General features: G+C 45.3%; 1 protein-coding gene across 1 annotated transcript in view; it reads left to right on the top strand.

The window, feature by feature from the left end:
• Positions 1-6,833: 6,833 nt before the first annotated feature.
• The window catches only part of LOC132763775 (carboxyl-terminal PDZ ligand of neuronal nitric oxide synthase protein-like), a 41,210-nt gene continuing 29,863 nt past the window's right edge, over positions 6,834-18,180 (top strand). Inside the window, exons 1-2 of the mRNA XM_060757588.2 lie at positions 6,834-7,018; positions 14,840-14,911. Coding sequence (XP_060613571.2) covers positions 6,905-7,018; positions 14,840-14,911 — 186 coding nt within the window. The 5' untranslated portion in view covers positions 6,834-6,904. The remainder of the gene's footprint in view (positions 7,019-14,839; positions 14,912-18,180) is intronic.

Below are 18,180 nucleotides of genomic sequence, written 5' to 3'. Positions count from 1 at the left end.
CTCTGAATCTTGAGGTGCTCTTACTGCCTATTACAGGGAAAGCCAGCTTGCTCCATCCATGTTTAACATCTACACCAGAAGGAGGAGAGAGTTTCCTCTACGCTGACGATCGTGCCATCACCGCCCAAGCAGGGAGCTTTGAAATAGTTGAACAGAAGCTCTCTGAAGCTTGAAGTGCTCTTACTGCCTATTACGGGGAAGGCCAGCTTACTCCATCCATATTCAACATTGACACAAATGACCAGCCACTGCCAGGAGGGACAGAGAGTTTCCTCTATGCTGACGATCGTGCCATCACCGCCCAAGCAGGGAGCTTTGAAATGGTTGAACAGAAGCTCTCTCAAGCTTGAGGTGCTCTGACTGCCTATTACAGAGAAAGCCAGCTTACTCCATCCCTATTTAACATGTACACAAATGACCAGCTACTGCCAGGAGGGACAGAGAGTTTCCTCTATGCTGACGATCGTGCCATCACTGCCCAAGCAGGGAGCTTTGAAATAGCTGAACAGAAGCTCTCTCAAGCTTGAGGTGCTCTTACTGCCTATTACGGGGAAAGCCAGCTTGCTCCATCCATGTTTAACATCTACACCAGAAGGAGGAGAGAGTTTCCTTTATGCTGACGATTGTGCCATCACCACCTAAGCAGGGAGCTTTAGAAATGGCTGAACAGAAGCTCTCTGAAGCTTGTGGTGCTCTTACTGCCTTCTAAAAGGAAAACCAGGTTGCTCCATCCATGTTTAACATTTACACAAATGACCAGCCACTGCTAGAAGAGATAGAGAGATTCCTCTATGCTGACAATCGTGCCATCACCACCCAAGCAGGGAGCTTGGAAATGGTTAAACAGAAGATCTCTGAAGTTTTAGGTGCTCTTACTGCCTTCTAAAAGGAAAACCAGGTTGCTCCATCTATGTTAAACATTTACACCCATCACCAGCCACTGCCAGAAGAGATAGAGAGTTTCCTCTATGCTGACGATTGTGCCATCACCACCCAAGCAGGGAGATTTAGAAATGGTTGAACAGAAGCTCTCTGAAGCTTGAGGTGCTCTTACTGCGTTCTAAAAGGAAAACCAGATTGCTCCATCCGTGTTGAACATTTACACCAATCACCAGCCACTGCCAGAAGAGATAAAGAGTTTCCTCTATGCTGACGATCGTGCCATCACCGCCCAAGCAGGGAGCTTTAGAAATGGCTGAACAGAAGCTCTCCGAAGCTTGAGGTGCTCTTACTGCCTTCTAAAAGAAAAACCAGGTTGCTCCATCCATGTTGAACATTTACACAAATGACCAGCCACTGCCAGGAGGGACAGAGAGTTTCATCTACGCTGACGATGGTGCCATCACCACCCAAGCAGGGAGCTTTAGAAATGGCTGAACAGAAGCTCCCTGAAGCTGGTATTGACGTGAAGGCATCTGCCCTTGCACTTGGCTACTCTGCTGCTGAGTATGAATGCCCAGTGTGGAACACATCTCACCATGTTACAATAGTGGGTGTGGGCTCTTAATGAGAAATGCTGCATTATCACAGGCTGTCTATGCTCCACACCACTTTTCTATATTGTGGTCTCCATAAGTCAGAAAGGTTGACCACACAACAACAATAACAGCAACGGCGTCATGGAAACTTTTGGCTCCCTAAGTCCAACCAATGTATTTTCTGTATCAGACATAAAAGTTCACAAGCACACATATAACAAACACATGCAAATATCTAGACTCCCCTATAAATCACATGCCATTTACTTTATTGTTATGTATCAAACTTATATCCTGCCTTTGTTTCAAGCCACAATGTAACAAATTTTGCAAAATTATTACTATTTACATAAATTACTTCTCATTAAGTCGCATAATTAAGCCTCCTCTGGTGGGTTTCAAGTGCTTTAGGTTCTGATTGGAAAAATTCAAATAGTTTTTTAAAATGTTAAGTTGTCTTTATGAGAGTTTGATTCCCCGCTCAGCCTGATTGGCTGTTCCACGTGCCAATCAACCCTATTTCCTGTGTGAAGGTTCGTTCCCACCTCAACACTGCCTCTCCTTCTGATTGGATGAGGGTCATGTGGGGGAATGTTGGTCAATCAGCTCAGGCAGGGCTCCCCGGGAGTCACAATGGGCAAGCAAAACAAGGCAGACCTGGCCAGGCAGTAGTTGGGTGACACGGATAGATCATTTGGATGTAATATTCGTTTGTGGGATTAACATAACTCAAAAACCACTGGACAAATTGACACCAAATTTGGCCATAAGACACCTACTAACCGAAGGAGTGACCATCACTCAAAAAAATTGATTTTGTCATTTGGGAGTTGTAGCTGTCGGGATTTATAGTTAACGTACAATCAAAGATCATTCTGAACTCCACCAATGATGGAATTGAACCAAACTCGGCACACAGAACTCTGATGACCAATAGGAAATACTGGAATGGTTTGGTGGGCATTGACCTTGAGTTTGGGAGTTGTAGTTCACCTACATCCAGAGAGCACTGTGTACTCAATCAATGAAGGATCTGGACCAAACTTGGTATGGCTACTCCATATGCCCAAATATACCATATATACTCGAGTATAAGCCGACCCGAATATAAGCCGAAGCACTATTTTTACCACAAAAAACTGGGAAAACTTATTGATTCGAGTATAAGCCAAGGGTGGGAAATGCAGCAGCTACTGGTAAATTTCAAAATAAAAATAGATATCAATAAAATTACATTAATTGAGGCATCAGTAGATTAAATGTTTTTGAATATTTACATAAAACTGTAATTTAAGATAAGATTGCCCAGCTCTGATTAAATCATTATTCTAATCTTCAGTGTAAATGTGCTTATGTATCCCTCCAGTAATAATAAAGAGAGTAAAATAATAATAATAGTAATAATAATGAAATCCAGCATATATACCTCATTTGCTATGTCATACTGTATTTTTCTATGTTTCCCTCCAATAATAATAAAGAGAGTAAAATAATAATAATAATAATAGTAATAATAATGAAATCCAGCATATATGTCTCATTTGCTGTGTCATACTGTGTTTTTCTGTCAGAATAATAATAATAATAATAATAATAGAGTAAAGTCATGGAAATGTAATAACAGTAATAACAAGAGTAAAATTATAAATGCAGTAACAATAAAAATAAAGTAAAATAATAAATGTAATAATAATAAAGACTAAATAAATAATAATACTGATAATAAATAGAGTAAAATAATAAATAATAAAATAATAATACTGTAGAGTAAAATAATGTAAATATAATAATAATAATAATAAATATATTAAAATAATTCATGTAATAAAATTATACTAATAACAAAGTAAAGTAATAAATAACCTTGACTTGAGTATAAGCCGAGGGGAACTTTTTCAGCCTAAAAAGGGGGCTGAAAAACTAGGCTTATACTCGAGTATATACAGTATACACAGATGGAGTTTGGGGAAAATAGACCTTGACATTTTGAGTTGTAGTTACTGGGATTTATAGTTCACCTACAATCAAAGAGCATTCTGAACCCCACCAATGAGAGAACTGGGCCAAACTTCCCACACAGGACCCCCATGACGAACAGAAAATAATGTGTTTCTGGTGGTCTTTGGCGACCCCTCTGACACCCCCTTCATGATCCCACAGGGGACCCAAACCCCAGGTTGAGAAATGTTGCCTTACGGCCATCCAGTCCAACTCCCTTCAGCAGGGCAAGAAAACATAATCAAAGCCCTCCTGACAAAGAGCCATCCAGCCATAGATAGAAATAGATAGATATGATTCACACACATATGTATACTAGCTGTCCCCTGCCAGGCGTTGCTGTGGCCCAGTCTGTTGATCTGGAAAATAAAGTAATGAGAAAGTGTTGGTTTCTAATATCTGTGATGTCTTTCTGCTTGTGGGTAAACAGTATTTCTTGCTGTTTCTTTGTCAGTGTGGATGTGGAGAGTGTCTGGTTTGCCCATCCTGGAACATGCAATATATCATTGTCCTTCTTTAGGGGTCCCTTTCCAATCTATGATACTATATCTCTCTCTGTGTGTAAGTCATATCTATCTATATCTATATCTATATCTGGATGACCCTTTGTCAGGAGGGCTTTGATTACATTTTCTTGCCCTGATGAAGGGAGTTGGATTGGATGGCCTTAAGTATCTTCTGTTGGTCTTGGGGGTTCTGTGTGGGAAGTTTGCCCCGATTCTGTCGTTCGTGGGGTTCAGAATGCTCTTTGATTGTAGGTGAACTGTGAATCCCAGTGATCCCAAATACCAAATGTCAAGGTCTATTTCCTCCAAACTCCATCTGTGTTCATATTTGCACGTACTGAGTGCTTGTGCCAAATTTGGTCCAGATCCATCATTGTTTGAGTCCACAGTACTCTCTGGATGTAGGTGAACTACAGCTCCCAAACTCAAGGTCAATGCCCACCAAACCCTTTCAGTATTTTCTGTTGACCATGGGAGTTCTGTGTGCCAAGTTTGGTTCAATTCCATTGTTGGTGGAATTCAGAATGCTCTTTGGTGGTAGATGAACTATCAATCCCAGCAACTAAAACTCTCAAATGACAACATCACACCCCCACCCCCACACCCTCCGAACCCACCAATATTCAATCTATCAAAGGAAACCTTGGAATGCTCCCTGTGTCTTCCTCATAAACTGTGAGGATGGAAATAATCCCAAAGGCCTGCAGGTGGTGCTGCATATTTGCAATTTGTGACTTCCAACTAACTCACAAAGTCCTTTGTGGGGAGAAAGGTGTGTCTGCACTACTGAGATGCAGCGGTTTAATAACTGGTCCTTTTTCTGGGGCTGAGAGCATGTGATGCCCTTCTTCACCCAATGGGAATTCCTTGGCGGAGCAGGGATTCAAATCCGGGTGTCCATCACACCTTGAGTGGCGCATCTTGTCTGTGCCTGCACACTCCTCCTTTCACACCCTTCTCTCTGGGTTTGGGGAAAGGGCTTGTGTTGTTCTCCCCACCGCATTAAAGCCTTTGTACAAAGCACTTCCTCTAAGCTATGCATGGGCCAACTTGGGCCCTCCCTCCAGGTGTTTTGGACTCCAACTCCCACAATTCCTAACAGCCTACCGGCTGTTAGGAATTATGGGAGTTGGAGTCCAAAACACCTGGAGGGAGGGCCCAAGTTGGCCCATGCCTGCTTTATACTCTCCTTTTTCTCTCCAAAAAGGGCTCAAAGCAACTATATAAATCTTATCATAATTATGTCTGGCTGGCCATCTGTTGGAAGGGCTTTGATGGTGCCTTCCTTTCTGGCAGAATGGAGGTGGAATGGATGACCTTTACAGCTCCTTTTAAGACTGTAGGATTCTATACAGCCATCATATACATATGTCTTATCACACATATTATCATATCTATGGCTGGTTTATTTATTTATTTACGACATTTCTATGCTGCCCTTCTCACCCCGAAGGGGACTCAGAGTGGCTTACAAGGTATATATACATACAATATATTATTAACATAGTACAATATCAGTTTTAAATATTGCTATATTGCCCTACATCAATTATACTATAATATTATTAGTAATATTACATGTAATATAAATATATAATTATAATATGGTTGGCCATCTGTTGGGAGGGCTTGGATGGTGCCCTCCTGTTTTGGCAGAAGGGAGAAGGACTTGACTGCTTTTAAAGCTCCCTTTAAGACTGTAGGAATACACACACATACACGACTTATCACACATATCTATCATATCTATGGCTGGCTGGCCATCTGTCGGGAGGGCTTAGATGGTGCCTTCCTTTCTGGCAGAAGAGGGTTGGACTGGATGGGCTTTAGAGCTCCCTTTAAGACTGTAGTAACCTATCTATCTGTATGTATCATATACATATGTCTATCGCAATCAAATCTATGGCTGACTGGCCATCTGTCAGGAGGGCTTAGATGGTGCCTTCCTTTCTGGCAGAAGGGGGTAGGACTGGATGGCCTTTAGGAGCTCCCTTTAAGACTGTAAAAATCTATATATACAACATATAGATGCGTCTTATCACACATATCTATCATATCTATAGCCAACTGGCCATCTGTTGGGAGGGCTTGGATGGTGCTGTTTTGGCAGAAGGGAGAAGGACTTGACTGCCTTTGAAGTTCCCCTTAAGACTGTAGGAATATATATATATATATACACACACGTCTTATGACACATATATATCATATCTATGGTTGGCTGACCATCTGTTGGGAGGGCTTGGATGGTGCCTTCCTTTTTGCAGAAGGGAACTGGACTGGAGGGCCTTCTGAGCTCCCTTTAAGACTGAAGGAATCTCTATCTATCCTATACACATATTATCTATGGGATTAACTGTAGCATAAAGTGTATTATTATTATTATTATCATTATTATCATTATCATTATTATCATTATCATCATTATTATTATCATTATTATTATTATTATCATCATCATTATCATTATTATCATTATCATTATCATTATTATCATCATTATTATTATTATCATTATCATTATGATCAATATTATGATCATTATTATCATTATCATTATTATCATTATCATCATTATCATCATTATTATTATCATTATTATTATCATCATCATTATCATCATTATTATTATTATCATCATTATGATCAATATTATGATCATTATTATCATTATCATTATTATTATTATTATTATTATTATTATCATTATTATCATCATCATCATCATCATCATTATTATTATTGTTGTTGTTGTTATTATTATTCTAGGAAGAGGGCGGAGCCTAGGGAGAAGGCCCCGCCCACCCTGTGGCATGGCGCGTCACCGGCGGTGGGCGGGGCGTGTGTCGTCACCGGCGGTGGGCGGGGCCTGCTGCTTCCCTGGCCCAGGCGCGGGGATTTTGGGGCTCCTGCCCCCCGGGAAAGATGCCGGCCAGGCTCCAGAACCGCTACAACCTGGTGGAGGAGGCCGGGGAGGCGCGGGGGGCCGCCCTGCACAGCGAGGAAGCCTTCCAGCATGGCATCGTCTTCCAGGCCAAGGTGAGCAGGGAGACCCCCCCCCCTTTTCCCTCTTTTGGGGGGTGGCCAGGGGTCCCCTGAGCATGGGCAGAGTCCCAGATCAGGGGGTGCCATTGCTCCAGATGCCGTGCAGGGTTTGATATGTCCAGGGACTTGGAGGGAGTGCTTTGGCATTGTTGTCCCTCTAGAATGAGTCTAGGGCCAACTTGGGCCCTTCAGGTGTTTTGGACTACAACTCCCACAATTCCTAACAGCCGGTAGGCTGTTAGGAATTGTGGGAGTTGCAGTCCAAAACACCTGAAGGGCCCAAGTTGGCCCAGACCCGTTCTATACCGTTATCATTATTATTTCATTATTTATTATTATTATTATTACTAATACAACCATTAGAAATATATATTTAACTAATTAGGAATATTGCAACTAATTAGGAATGTTGCATTGAATAGCCTTGCACCTGCAAAGTCAATCAGCGAGGGTATCTGCATAGAAGTCTGTTGGAAAAGGGACAAGTGGACTGTACATCCACACACACACACACACACATATATATGTGTGTGTGTCCAGGAGAAAGTGGACTGCATATATATATATATATATCCATATCCATATATACATATACATATATATATATACATACACACACACACACACACACACACATATTTTTCCAGGGGCAAGTGGCCTCATACACACACACACACACACACATATATATCTCCAGGGGCAAGTGGACTGTATATATCGATATACATATACATATACATATATACATATACACACACACACATATATATATACACACACACACACATATATATCTCTAGGGGCAAGTGGACTGCATATATATATATGTCCAGGGGTAAGTGGAGTGTATATATCGATATACATATACATATATATATATATATGTATGTATATCCAGGATGGGAGAAAGAACCCTTGTCTGTTGAAGGCAAGTGTGAATGTTGCAATCAGCCAGCTTGATTAGCATTGAATAGCTTTGCAGCTTCAAAGCCTGGCTGCTTCCTGCCTGAGGGAATCCTTTGTTGGGAGTTGTTAGTTGGCCCTGGAACATGGAAGGCACTGCAGACTAAATCAGCTAGAGAAGTTAACTATAGCAGAGCTCTTGAAGACTCAACCTGGACACAGAATAGGATTTGAGAGCACAGAAATGCTGGACCGCTCTCACAGTCATCATGTCAGGCCAGCCTGGTTGCTTCCTACCTGGAGGAATCCTTTGTTGGGAGGTGTTAGCTGGCCCTGATTGTGTCTTGTCTGGATTTCCCCCCCCCCTCTTTTTTTTTTTTTGAGTGTTGCTCTTTATTTATTTCATGGTTTCCTCCTTTCCGTTGAAATTGTCTACACGCTTGTGGATTTCAGTGGCTTCCCTGTGTCGTCTGACATGGTGATTGTCAGAGTGGTCCAGCATTTCTGTGCTGAAAGGAGGAAACCATGAAAATGAACACAATCTGTCCCCCAGTATTGAAAAAAAACTCTAACATCAGGGCAGTAAACAAAGAGAAACGCTAAAAAAAACTGGGGAATTCCAGGCAGGAAAACATCAGGGCCAGCTAATGCCTCCCAACAAAGGATTCCCCCAGGTGGGAAGCAGCCAGGCTTTGAAGCTGCAAGGTTATTCAGTGCAGCATTGACACTTGCCTCAAGCAGACAAGAGTGGGACATAATTCCACAGATATATAACCCTTCCTTGTTTAGTTTCCAACAGACCTTACAACCTCTGAGGATGCCTGCTATAGATGTAGACAAAACATCAGGAGAGAATGCTTCTGGAACATGGCCAGGCAGCCTGGAAAACAATTCACAGCAACTCAGTGCTTCCGGACATGAAAGCCTTTGACAAACGACTCGGAAGGGTTTAAAAGGGGGGCAGAATTTATGTTGCACAAAAATAAATATATATACATATATTCAAAAATTAGGAATATAGCAACACAACAAAGGCAGTTAGAAATGTTCAAAGGGGTGCGCTGATTGCAAATTTGTATTGCACAATATATATATATATATATATATATATATATATATATATATATTTGGAAAAATTAGGAATATAGCAACGCAACAAAGCCACTTAGAAAGATGTAAAGGAGGCACAGATTGAAAATTAGTACCACGCACAAATATATAATAATTAAAAAAAATAGAGTTTCTCAACAATAGAGTTCCCAGCCAAGCCGTTTGAAAGGCCGGGCTGCAACTCCCGCACGCACTGGTGAATAATAACGCAACTCGCAACCGGTTCCCAGACAGAGGCCCAGCTAAGCCTTTGTGAGCAGGACTTGAACTGGGCCGCTCTCCTCCTTTTGGGGCAGCTTGTTTCCTGCGGATTTCCCAAAGCGCTTGGCGTCTCCCCCGCTGGGCCTGAGCTTAGCGGTCAAGACAGGTTTGTCTCAAACGGTCTGGAAGTTGAAGGAGAGGGGGGGGGGGCATCATAAAAAGCATTGTGGCCAATGATTATCCCCTGGGCAGCAAGCAGGACTTGGAAAGGTCACTCTGCGTTTCGTCCTTAGTGTAAACCAGTTTGTCCTGTTGCATAGACTTTTTATTTATTTCTTTTACTAATTACGATTTTAATCTTGGTTGTTTGTCCCGAGTGGGACGTTTTTTCCTGCGAGATCTAATTGGGGACTCGGCCTAGCTATATGTGCCGAGGCCGTGGATATGCAGACATCCACTTAATTCTCATAGAACAGCGCTAGTGGCTTTGGTATCAAAACTGATCTGTTTCCCAGCCATGCCCTTCTCCTTTCTGTTCGTGCTGCCTTCGCCAGGAAAGCGATGCCAGGTTCCGGAGCCAAAGGGAATTTGTCCAGACGTTCCTAAGCAAAGCCACAGCCTTGTTCCTTCACCCAGTTATTTAGCTTGTAAATAATATGTAGTAGGGTATAGGACAGGCCTAAGAAAACTTGGGCCCTCCCTCCAGGTGTTTTGGACTCCAACGCCCACAATGTGGGTATGCAGATGACCCGTTGATGGACTGAAGGGTCCAGTTCCAAGAGGACAAAGGCATGGGCCAACTTGAGCCCTCCCTCCAGGTGTTTTGGACTCCAACTCCCACAATGTGGGTATGCAGATGACCCTTGATGGACTGAAGTGTCCAGTTCCTAGAGGACAAAGGCATGGGCCAACTTGGGCCCTCCCTCCAGGTGTTTTGGACTCCAACTCCCACAATGTGGGTATGCAGATGACCCTTGATGGACTGAAGGGTCCAGTTCCAAGAGGACAAAGGCATGGGCCAACTTGAGCCCTCCCTCCAGGTGTTTTGGACTCCAACTCCCACAATGTGGGTATGCAGATGACCCTTGATGGACTGAAGTGTCCAGTTCCTAGAGGACAAAGGCATGGGCCAACTTGGGCCCTCCCTCCAGGTGTTTTGGACTCCAACGCCCACAACGTGGGTATGCAGATGACCCCTTGATTGACTGACGGGTCCAGTTCCAAGAGGACAAAGGCATGGGCCAACTTGAGCCCTTCCTCCAGGTGTTTTGGACTCCAACTCCCACAACATGGGTATGCAGATGATCCCCTGATTGACTATTTATTTATCGTGTCATCAGCAACCATACCATTGTATTACAATTCTAACAGAGCAAAACAAACACACAGATTAAAAAGAAAAAGAAAAAAACACACACAGATTTTGCAAATCTGGTAGTTGGTTAAATGTCCTTTGACCAGTATCTGGCCACTTGGAGTGCCTCTGGGGTTCCCTTGTGCATCATGTGGCAGGGCTCAGGGTGCATTGCAGCAGGTGGTCAGTGGTTTGCTCTTCTTCTCCACACTCACATGTCGTGGATTCCACTTTGTGGCCCCATTTCATGAGGTTGGCTCTGCATCTCGTGGTGCCAGAGCACAGTCTGTTCAGCGCCTTCCAAGTCGCCCCATCTTCTGAGTGCCCAGGGGGGAGTCTCTCATCTGATATCACCCATAGATTGAGGTGCTGGGTTTGGGCCTGCCACTTTTGGACTCTCGCTTGCTGGGGTGTTCCAGCTAGTGTCTCTGTAGATCTTAGAAAACTATTCCTTGATTTAAGTCGTTGGCATGCTGGCTGATGCCCAAACAAGGGATGAGCTGGAGATGTCTCTGCCTTGGTCCTTTCACTATTGGCTGCTACTTCCTGGCAGATGTCAGGTGGTGCAATACCGGCTAAGCAGTGTAATTTCTCCAGAGGTGTGGGGCGCAGACACCCTGTGATAATGCGGCATGTCTCATTAAGAGCCACATCTACTGTTTTAGTGTGATTGACTGAAGGGTCCCATTCCAAGAGGACAAAGGTATGGACCAACTTGGGCCCTCTCTCCAGGTGTTTTGGACTCCAGCTCCCACACTGTGTGTATGCAGGTGATCCCTTGATTGACTGAAGGGTCCAGTTCCAAGAGGACAAAGGCATGGGCCAACTTGGGCCCTCCCTTCAAGTGTTTTGGACTCCAACTCCCACAACATGGGTATGCAGATGACCCCTAGATTGACTGAAGTGCCCAGTTCCAAAGGCATGGGCAGAATATAAATAAAGTATATTATTTTACTGACACAAAAACGCAGTATGTCACAGCAAACAAGATCGCTGTGCTGGATTTTGTATCACAAAATCACAAGTCGAACACTTCCCAAGCGTCTAGGACTGTGTTATGGATCTGCGTGCACCATTCAAAAGTATATTATTATTATTATTATTATTATTATTATTATTATTATGCCAAACAGCTCCGAATATCAGGAGGTTCTTCCTAATGTTGAAGTGAAATCCCCTCTCCTGCAGTGGAAGGATTCTATCTATCATATGCATATCTCTAACACAATCATATCTATCCTATGGCTGGCTGGCCATCTGTTGAGAGGGCTTCAGTGATGCCTTCCTGCCTGGCAGAAGGGGGCCAGATTGGATGGCCCTTGGGGGTCCCTTCCGACTTAATCTTCCGGCTGGATTAGCCCCCTCCCTTCACCTCCAAAGGACCTCTTTCCCTTCCTGTTTTCATCACCTTGAGTGCCGGTTTAAAGGATCCTTAAGCGACTGATCCTTTAAGTCCCTCGAGAGAAGGTTTCAAATAGACCCTTTAGGGCCACGTTTCATTGTCTGTGTGCCTTCAAATCACTCCTGACAGAGGCTTTTCAAATCTCGTCTTCCTCTTGAGGCTGAGAGAGTGTCACCCAGAGCAAGGATGCAAACTCTTGGAATTATGGTCCAGGATTCCAGTCTGCATCCCTATGGTGACCCTCTCCTGTTTGTTTATTTTTTTATTATTATTTACTCTTATTTCTCCTGATTCTGGGGATTCAAGGAGGCCAACACCAAGGAGGACACCACACAATTACAACATAACAAGTGCATTACAATAGGAATATAAATATTTTAAAAAATCACATCTTTCCTTCTTTCTCTTATTTCCGCCCATACCCTTTCCTCCTTTGTCTTCCTTGCCTCCTTTTTCTTTCCTTCATTCCCTCTCTTCTCCTTTCATTTTTTCCTTTCCTCCTTCCTTTCTCTTTCCCTCTTTCCCTTTCTTTCCTCCCCTCATACCTTTTCCCACTTTCCTTTTTCTTCCTTCCTTCACTCCTTTTTCTTTTTTCCTCCTGTCATCCCTTCCTTCCTTCTCCTTTTTCTCTTCCTCCCTTCATCTCTTATTTTTCCCTTCCCTTCTCTCTTCCCTCCCCCTTTCCTTCTTTCTCTTTCTTCCTTTCTACCTTTGTTCTTTGTCTCCCTTCCTCCACTCCTTTTTCTTTCTTTCATTGTTTCTCTTCTCCTTTCATTTTTTCCTTTCTTCCTTTCCCTCGTTCCCTTTCTTTCCTCCCCTCATACCTTTTCCCACTTTCCTTTGTCTTCCTTCCTTTTCTCCCTCCCTCCCTCCCTCTACTCCTTTTTCTCCCCCCCCCCCATCTTCCTTTCCTTCTCCTTTTCTCTTCCTCCCTTCATCTTTTCTTTTTCTGTTCCCTTCCCTTCTTAAAATTACAACAGCAAAACAACAAAGGGGAAACAATCTGGGTCAACTAATCACCTCTCAACAAAAGATTGCCCCAGGCACTGCCAGGCCATCAAATGCTAATCAAGGTGGTCAGTTGAGACATTCCCACCTAGCTCCAGCAGACAAGAGTCCTTTGTCCCACCCTGGTCATTCCACAGATATATAAACCCTTTTTCCTAGTTCCAATAGACCTCACAACCTCTGAGGATGCTTGCCATAGATGCAGGTGAAACGTCAGGAGAGAATGCTTCTAGAACATGGCCATATAGCCTGAAAAAAACCTACAACAACCCTTCCCTTCTTTCTCTTTCTTCCTTTCTACCTTTATCCTTTGCGTCCCTTCCTTCACTCCTTTCTCTTTCTTTCTCCCGCTCTTCCTTCCTTCTGTTTTCTTTTCCTCTTTCTTTTCTTCCTTCCTTCCCCGCTTCCCCTTACACATGCCGGCTTTCTTTCCCTGTGACATCACCGAGGGACCACTTAGAATCATAGAATCAAAGAGTTGGAAGAGACCTCATGGGCCATCCAGTCCAACCCCATTCTGCCAAGAAGCAGGAATATTGCATTCAAATCACCCCTGACAGATGGCCATCCAGCCTCTGCTTAAAAGCTTCCAAAGAAGGAGCCTCCACCACACTCCCTCCGGGGCAGAGAGTTCCACTGCTGAACGGCTCTCACAGTCAGGAAGTTCTTCCTAATGTTCAGATGGAATCTCCTCTCTTGTAGTTTGAAGCCATTGTTCCATTGCGTCCTAGTCTCCAAGGAAGCAGAAAACAAGCTTGCTCCCTCCTCCTCCCTGTGGCTTCCTCTCACATATTTATACATGGCTATCATATCTCCTCTCAGCCTTCTCTTCTTCAGGCTAAACATGCCCAGTTCCCTAAGCCGCTCCTCATAGGGCTTGTTCTCCAGACCCTTGATCATTTTAGTCGCCCTCCTCTGGACACATTCCAGCTTGTCAATATCTCTATTGAATTGTGGTGCCCAGAATTGGACACAGTATTCCAGATGTGGTCTAACCAAAGCAGAATAGAGCATGGGGAGCATTACTTCCTTAGATCTAGACACTAGGCTCCTATTAATGCAGGCCAAAATCCCATTGGCTTTTTTTGCTGCCACATCACATTGTTGGCTCATGTTTAACTTGTTGTCCACGAGGACTCCAAGATCTTTTTCACTTCACCTAGCAAGAGCCAATCCAGTGGCATCAGTGTCCCCTAGCCACAGGTGGGGTGAAGCAGGTGGGCTGCTTTTCCTCCTGTCCCTCAAGGCAGAGGTTGTGGTTCTCCTCCTTCTTTGCTACACAACAACCCTCAAGCCAGGCTGAGCAACAAGTGGACGGTCAGCAGGATAATCTCAAAGCGAATGGAAATTAATTCATTTCAATGAGGAGAAAAGCTTAAGTGACTGAGGGGGGAAAGGAAAGGGCCTGAGGCTGTTAGTAATTATGGGAGTTGAAGTCCAAAACAACCCAGGCCTGATCTAGATCGAGGGAAATAATAGCCCCACTCTCTTCTGCCTTGGTTTTGGGTTTTCTTTTCCTGCCTAAGCGTCGTATCCTGTTGGATTTATTTTGTGCGTTTTGGCTCTGTCATTTCGGATTCTGGCCCTGTCCTCTGGGGCATTATCCAAAGCTGCCCCATTGGGGCTGTTGAAGAGGGGTCCAAGGCTAAGCGTGCAACCCCGCACGTTGCATCCTGAATCAATGCACAGAGCAGCCTTCGGTCCGGAAGGGAAGAGGGGCTCCTGGGTGCGTGGATACCTCCTTCCTGGGGAGTCCAGCTGGACCCGGCCTTGTCCTGACTGTGGCTGATTGTGATGCCTCTTTCCCCCTTCTCTCTCTTTCTCTCTCTTCCTTTAGTACATCGGCAGCTTGGACGTGCCAAGACCCAACAGCCGCGTGGAGATTGTGGCGGCGATGAGGAGGATCCGGGTGAGTCAGCTTGCACACTCCTTCCATCCGTCTTTCCTTCCTTCCTTCCTTCGCCCACCACCCCTCTTTGCCCAGGAGCATCTTCTGCTCAGTTTGTCAGAAAACAGGAGATGGGCTGGTGACATTATGTTCCTGTTCTGCCTGCCTCAAATGCCACCTCCGCCTCCCTTCTCCGAGCTTCCTTTGCTCCAGAAGGACTCCTGGCAATGCTCCGCCGCAGAGTCCGTTCCAGAACAGAAGCCTTCTGCAACAGCCAGGAAACGGCTCCATGCGCAAGGGGTTCGTGGTCTTCCTAGACCACACTCTGAACATAAGTGTCGGGGCTAGGAGCCGACTCCATGCGCAAGGGGTTCATGGTCTTCCTAGACCACATTCTGGACACAAGCGTCGGGGTCAAGAACCGGCTCCATGCGCAAGGGGTTTGTGGTCTTCCTAGACCACAATTTGGACACTAGTCTTGGGGCCAGGAACCGGCTCCATGCATAAGGGGCTCGTGGTCTTCCTAGACCACACTCTGGACACAGGTGTCGGAGACAGGAACAGGCTCCATGCGCAAGGGGTTCGTGGTCTTCCTAGACCACAATATGGACATAAGCGTCAGGGCCAGGAACCAGCTGCATGCACAAAGGTTTCGTGGTCTTCCTAGACCACAATCTGGACACAAGCCAAGAGTGCAATGCAGCAGCTCAAAAAACCAGTGAATACAATGGAATAGCTTTACTGTCATTGTGCTATTGCACAACGAAATTGCATGCCTTCCCCTGTGTGAGTATATAGATATAACTCTTACTAGTACTATACTATGGAGCCTTCTAATCAAGGTGGAAGAAGAAAGCGCAAAAGCCAGGTTGCAGCTAAACGTCAAAAAAACCAAGATTATGGCAACAAGAATGATTGACAACTGGAAAATAGAGGGAGAAATCGTGGAGGCCGTGACAGGGTTTGTATTTCTAGGGGCAAAGATGACTGTAGATGCAGACTGTGGCCAGGAAATCAGGAGACGCTTCCTTCTTGGGAGGAGAGCAAGGTCCAGTCTCGACAAAATAGTAAAGAGTAGAGACTGGCAACCAAGATCCATTGCCTAGTCAAAGCCATGGTCTTCCCCATAGTAGTAACCTACGGATGTGAGAGCTGGACCTTAGGGAAGGCTGAGCCAAGGAAGAGAGATGCTTTTGAGCTGTGGTGCTGGAGGAAAGTGCTGAGAGTGCCTTGGACTGCGAGAAGATCCAACCAGTCCATCCTCCAGGAAATAAAGCCCGGCTGCTCACTGGAGGGAAGGAGACGAGAGGGAAAGCGGAAGTCCTTTGAATGCCACATCATGAGGAGACAGCAAAGCCTGGAGAAGGGAATGATGCTGGGGAAAGTGGAAGGCAAAAGGAAGAGGGGCCGACCAAGGGCAAGATGGATGGATGGCATCCTTGAAGCGACTGGACTGACCTTGAAGGAGCTGGGGGTGGTGATGGCCGACAGGGAGCACTGGCGTGGGCTGGTCCATGAGGTCACGAAGAGTCGGAGACGACTGAACAAATGAACAACAACAACAACCCCTGCGCACACCACCAAAACAACGCACTCCCACCACCACACAGCCCCCATTGCCACATCAGTGCAAAACCATGGAGTTCAACATAGCCACAGCTCTAGCATAACAGACTGCCTCTCAGTCTGTTTGTCCTTGCCTTTGTCACCCTGTACCATCTGCCAGGTGGCAATAATTCAATATTTTGGGTGAGCTGGATCCCCAAGAATGCTCTGAGCTTTCTTAAGGTTGCAAGACTTATAAAGTCCTTCCAAAGAGGGGAGAAAGAGGGCAACCCATGCTTCTCTGTGCAGAAGGGGGGACCCTTTGGAGCACCTTCCTGCCTGCGACTCTGCAGCTACCAAACTGTGCACAGGTCCAGTAGATTAGGCCACTCTCTAGAGCACAACAGGAGAAAGTCACCAGTGCTTTTTCAATGCCATTTTCAGCTAAATCAAGACGAGTCTAGTGTTGCAACTCAGGGAAACCATACCCTGCCTCGGTTCTGCTTGGTCAGAGCTCATCCCGGAATAGCAGGGTCTCGTTCTGGGCACAAAAATGCAAGCTATGGATACGGCCAAGATGGAATGTTTCCAGAGAAGGGCAACTATAAAGAGTCCCAAAACATGGAAATCATCCATCCTCATGAGGCTTAGGGAGTTGGATCTGTTTAGCTTAAAGAAAAGGGACATGAGAGCCAGGTCTCAATATCAGAAAGGAGATTCCATTGAGGATGGCGGGCAAGCTGGTTTTGTGGGATGCAATAGATTCAGATTGCAAGAAAGGAGATGCCACAACATTAGATGGTCAGAGCTGTTCGATGGTGGAATAGAAGTCTCCTTCCTTCTCTGGATGGCCTTCAGTTAGTAGAGCTTGGATTGTGTCTTCCTGCAATGCAGAAGGGGGTTGGACTGGATGGCCCTTGGGGTCTCTTCCGCCTCTAGGATTCTATGCCGTGCTTGTCTTTTTGCCCACTATCCCATTTTCCGTACCACAGTTGGGGTGCCATTGATGAGAGCGGAGCCTGTGTGGGGCGGCACAGAGAAGATGCCTTTGTGGCCAAGGGCTGCGGCTCCTTTCAGGGCTTTCTGAGCCCCCCTGCCCGCCCGCTTCCTGTCTTTTCTTTGGGCTCCGTCACTCTTCTCCGCTTAATCCGCTCACGACTGCGCCTCCCAGCTTTGTGAAGCAGCCGCCTGCCTCTTGTGTCGAGGGCCAGCTCTTCCCTAGCTTCCTTCCTTCCTCACTCCCTCTTTGCTTCCTTTCATGAAAGGCCTTTCCGAGAGACAGCCGCATTCCCCAGCCAAGTGGAACCAGAGGAGGCCTGCTCTTTGCCAATTGCCCCTGAACAAGGGAAGACGCAAAGGAGGGTGTTAAGTGGGGCACAATGGAGGAGGAGAGGCAGGCAAATGCGTTCCCATGTCCCCCCAAAAAGTGGGGAAGTTTGCCAGCCTTTGGTCTATGCTAGTCCCACCCAAAAGCAGTGGCCGTCCTCTCTCAGCCCGGCCAACTTCACAGGGTTATCAAGAAGATCAAAACAAGGAGCAGAAGGAGAAATGTCCTGGAAGCGAAGGATGTAAACATTGGAAAACAGTCAAAATAAGTGAACTTTTCCTCCCCAACTTGCAACTTCAGCTGAGAATTTAGAAGCAGGGTTGAAGTGTCCAAAGACAAAGGAAGAAAGGAGTGTGGGCAATATACAACTTTGGCTTCTTGTTCCTTGCAAAAACAGAAGGGCCCGAATTCTGGTTTT

Source organism: Anolis sagrei, chromosome 11 (assembly GCF_037176765.1).
Source record: "Anolis sagrei isolate rAnoSag1 chromosome 11, rAnoSag1.mat, whole genome shotgun sequence".
Classification (NCBI taxonomy): Eukaryota; Metazoa; Chordata; class Lepidosauria; order Squamata; family Dactyloidae; genus Anolis; species Anolis sagrei.
This window is presented reverse-complemented; position numbering and strand designations above follow the sequence as displayed.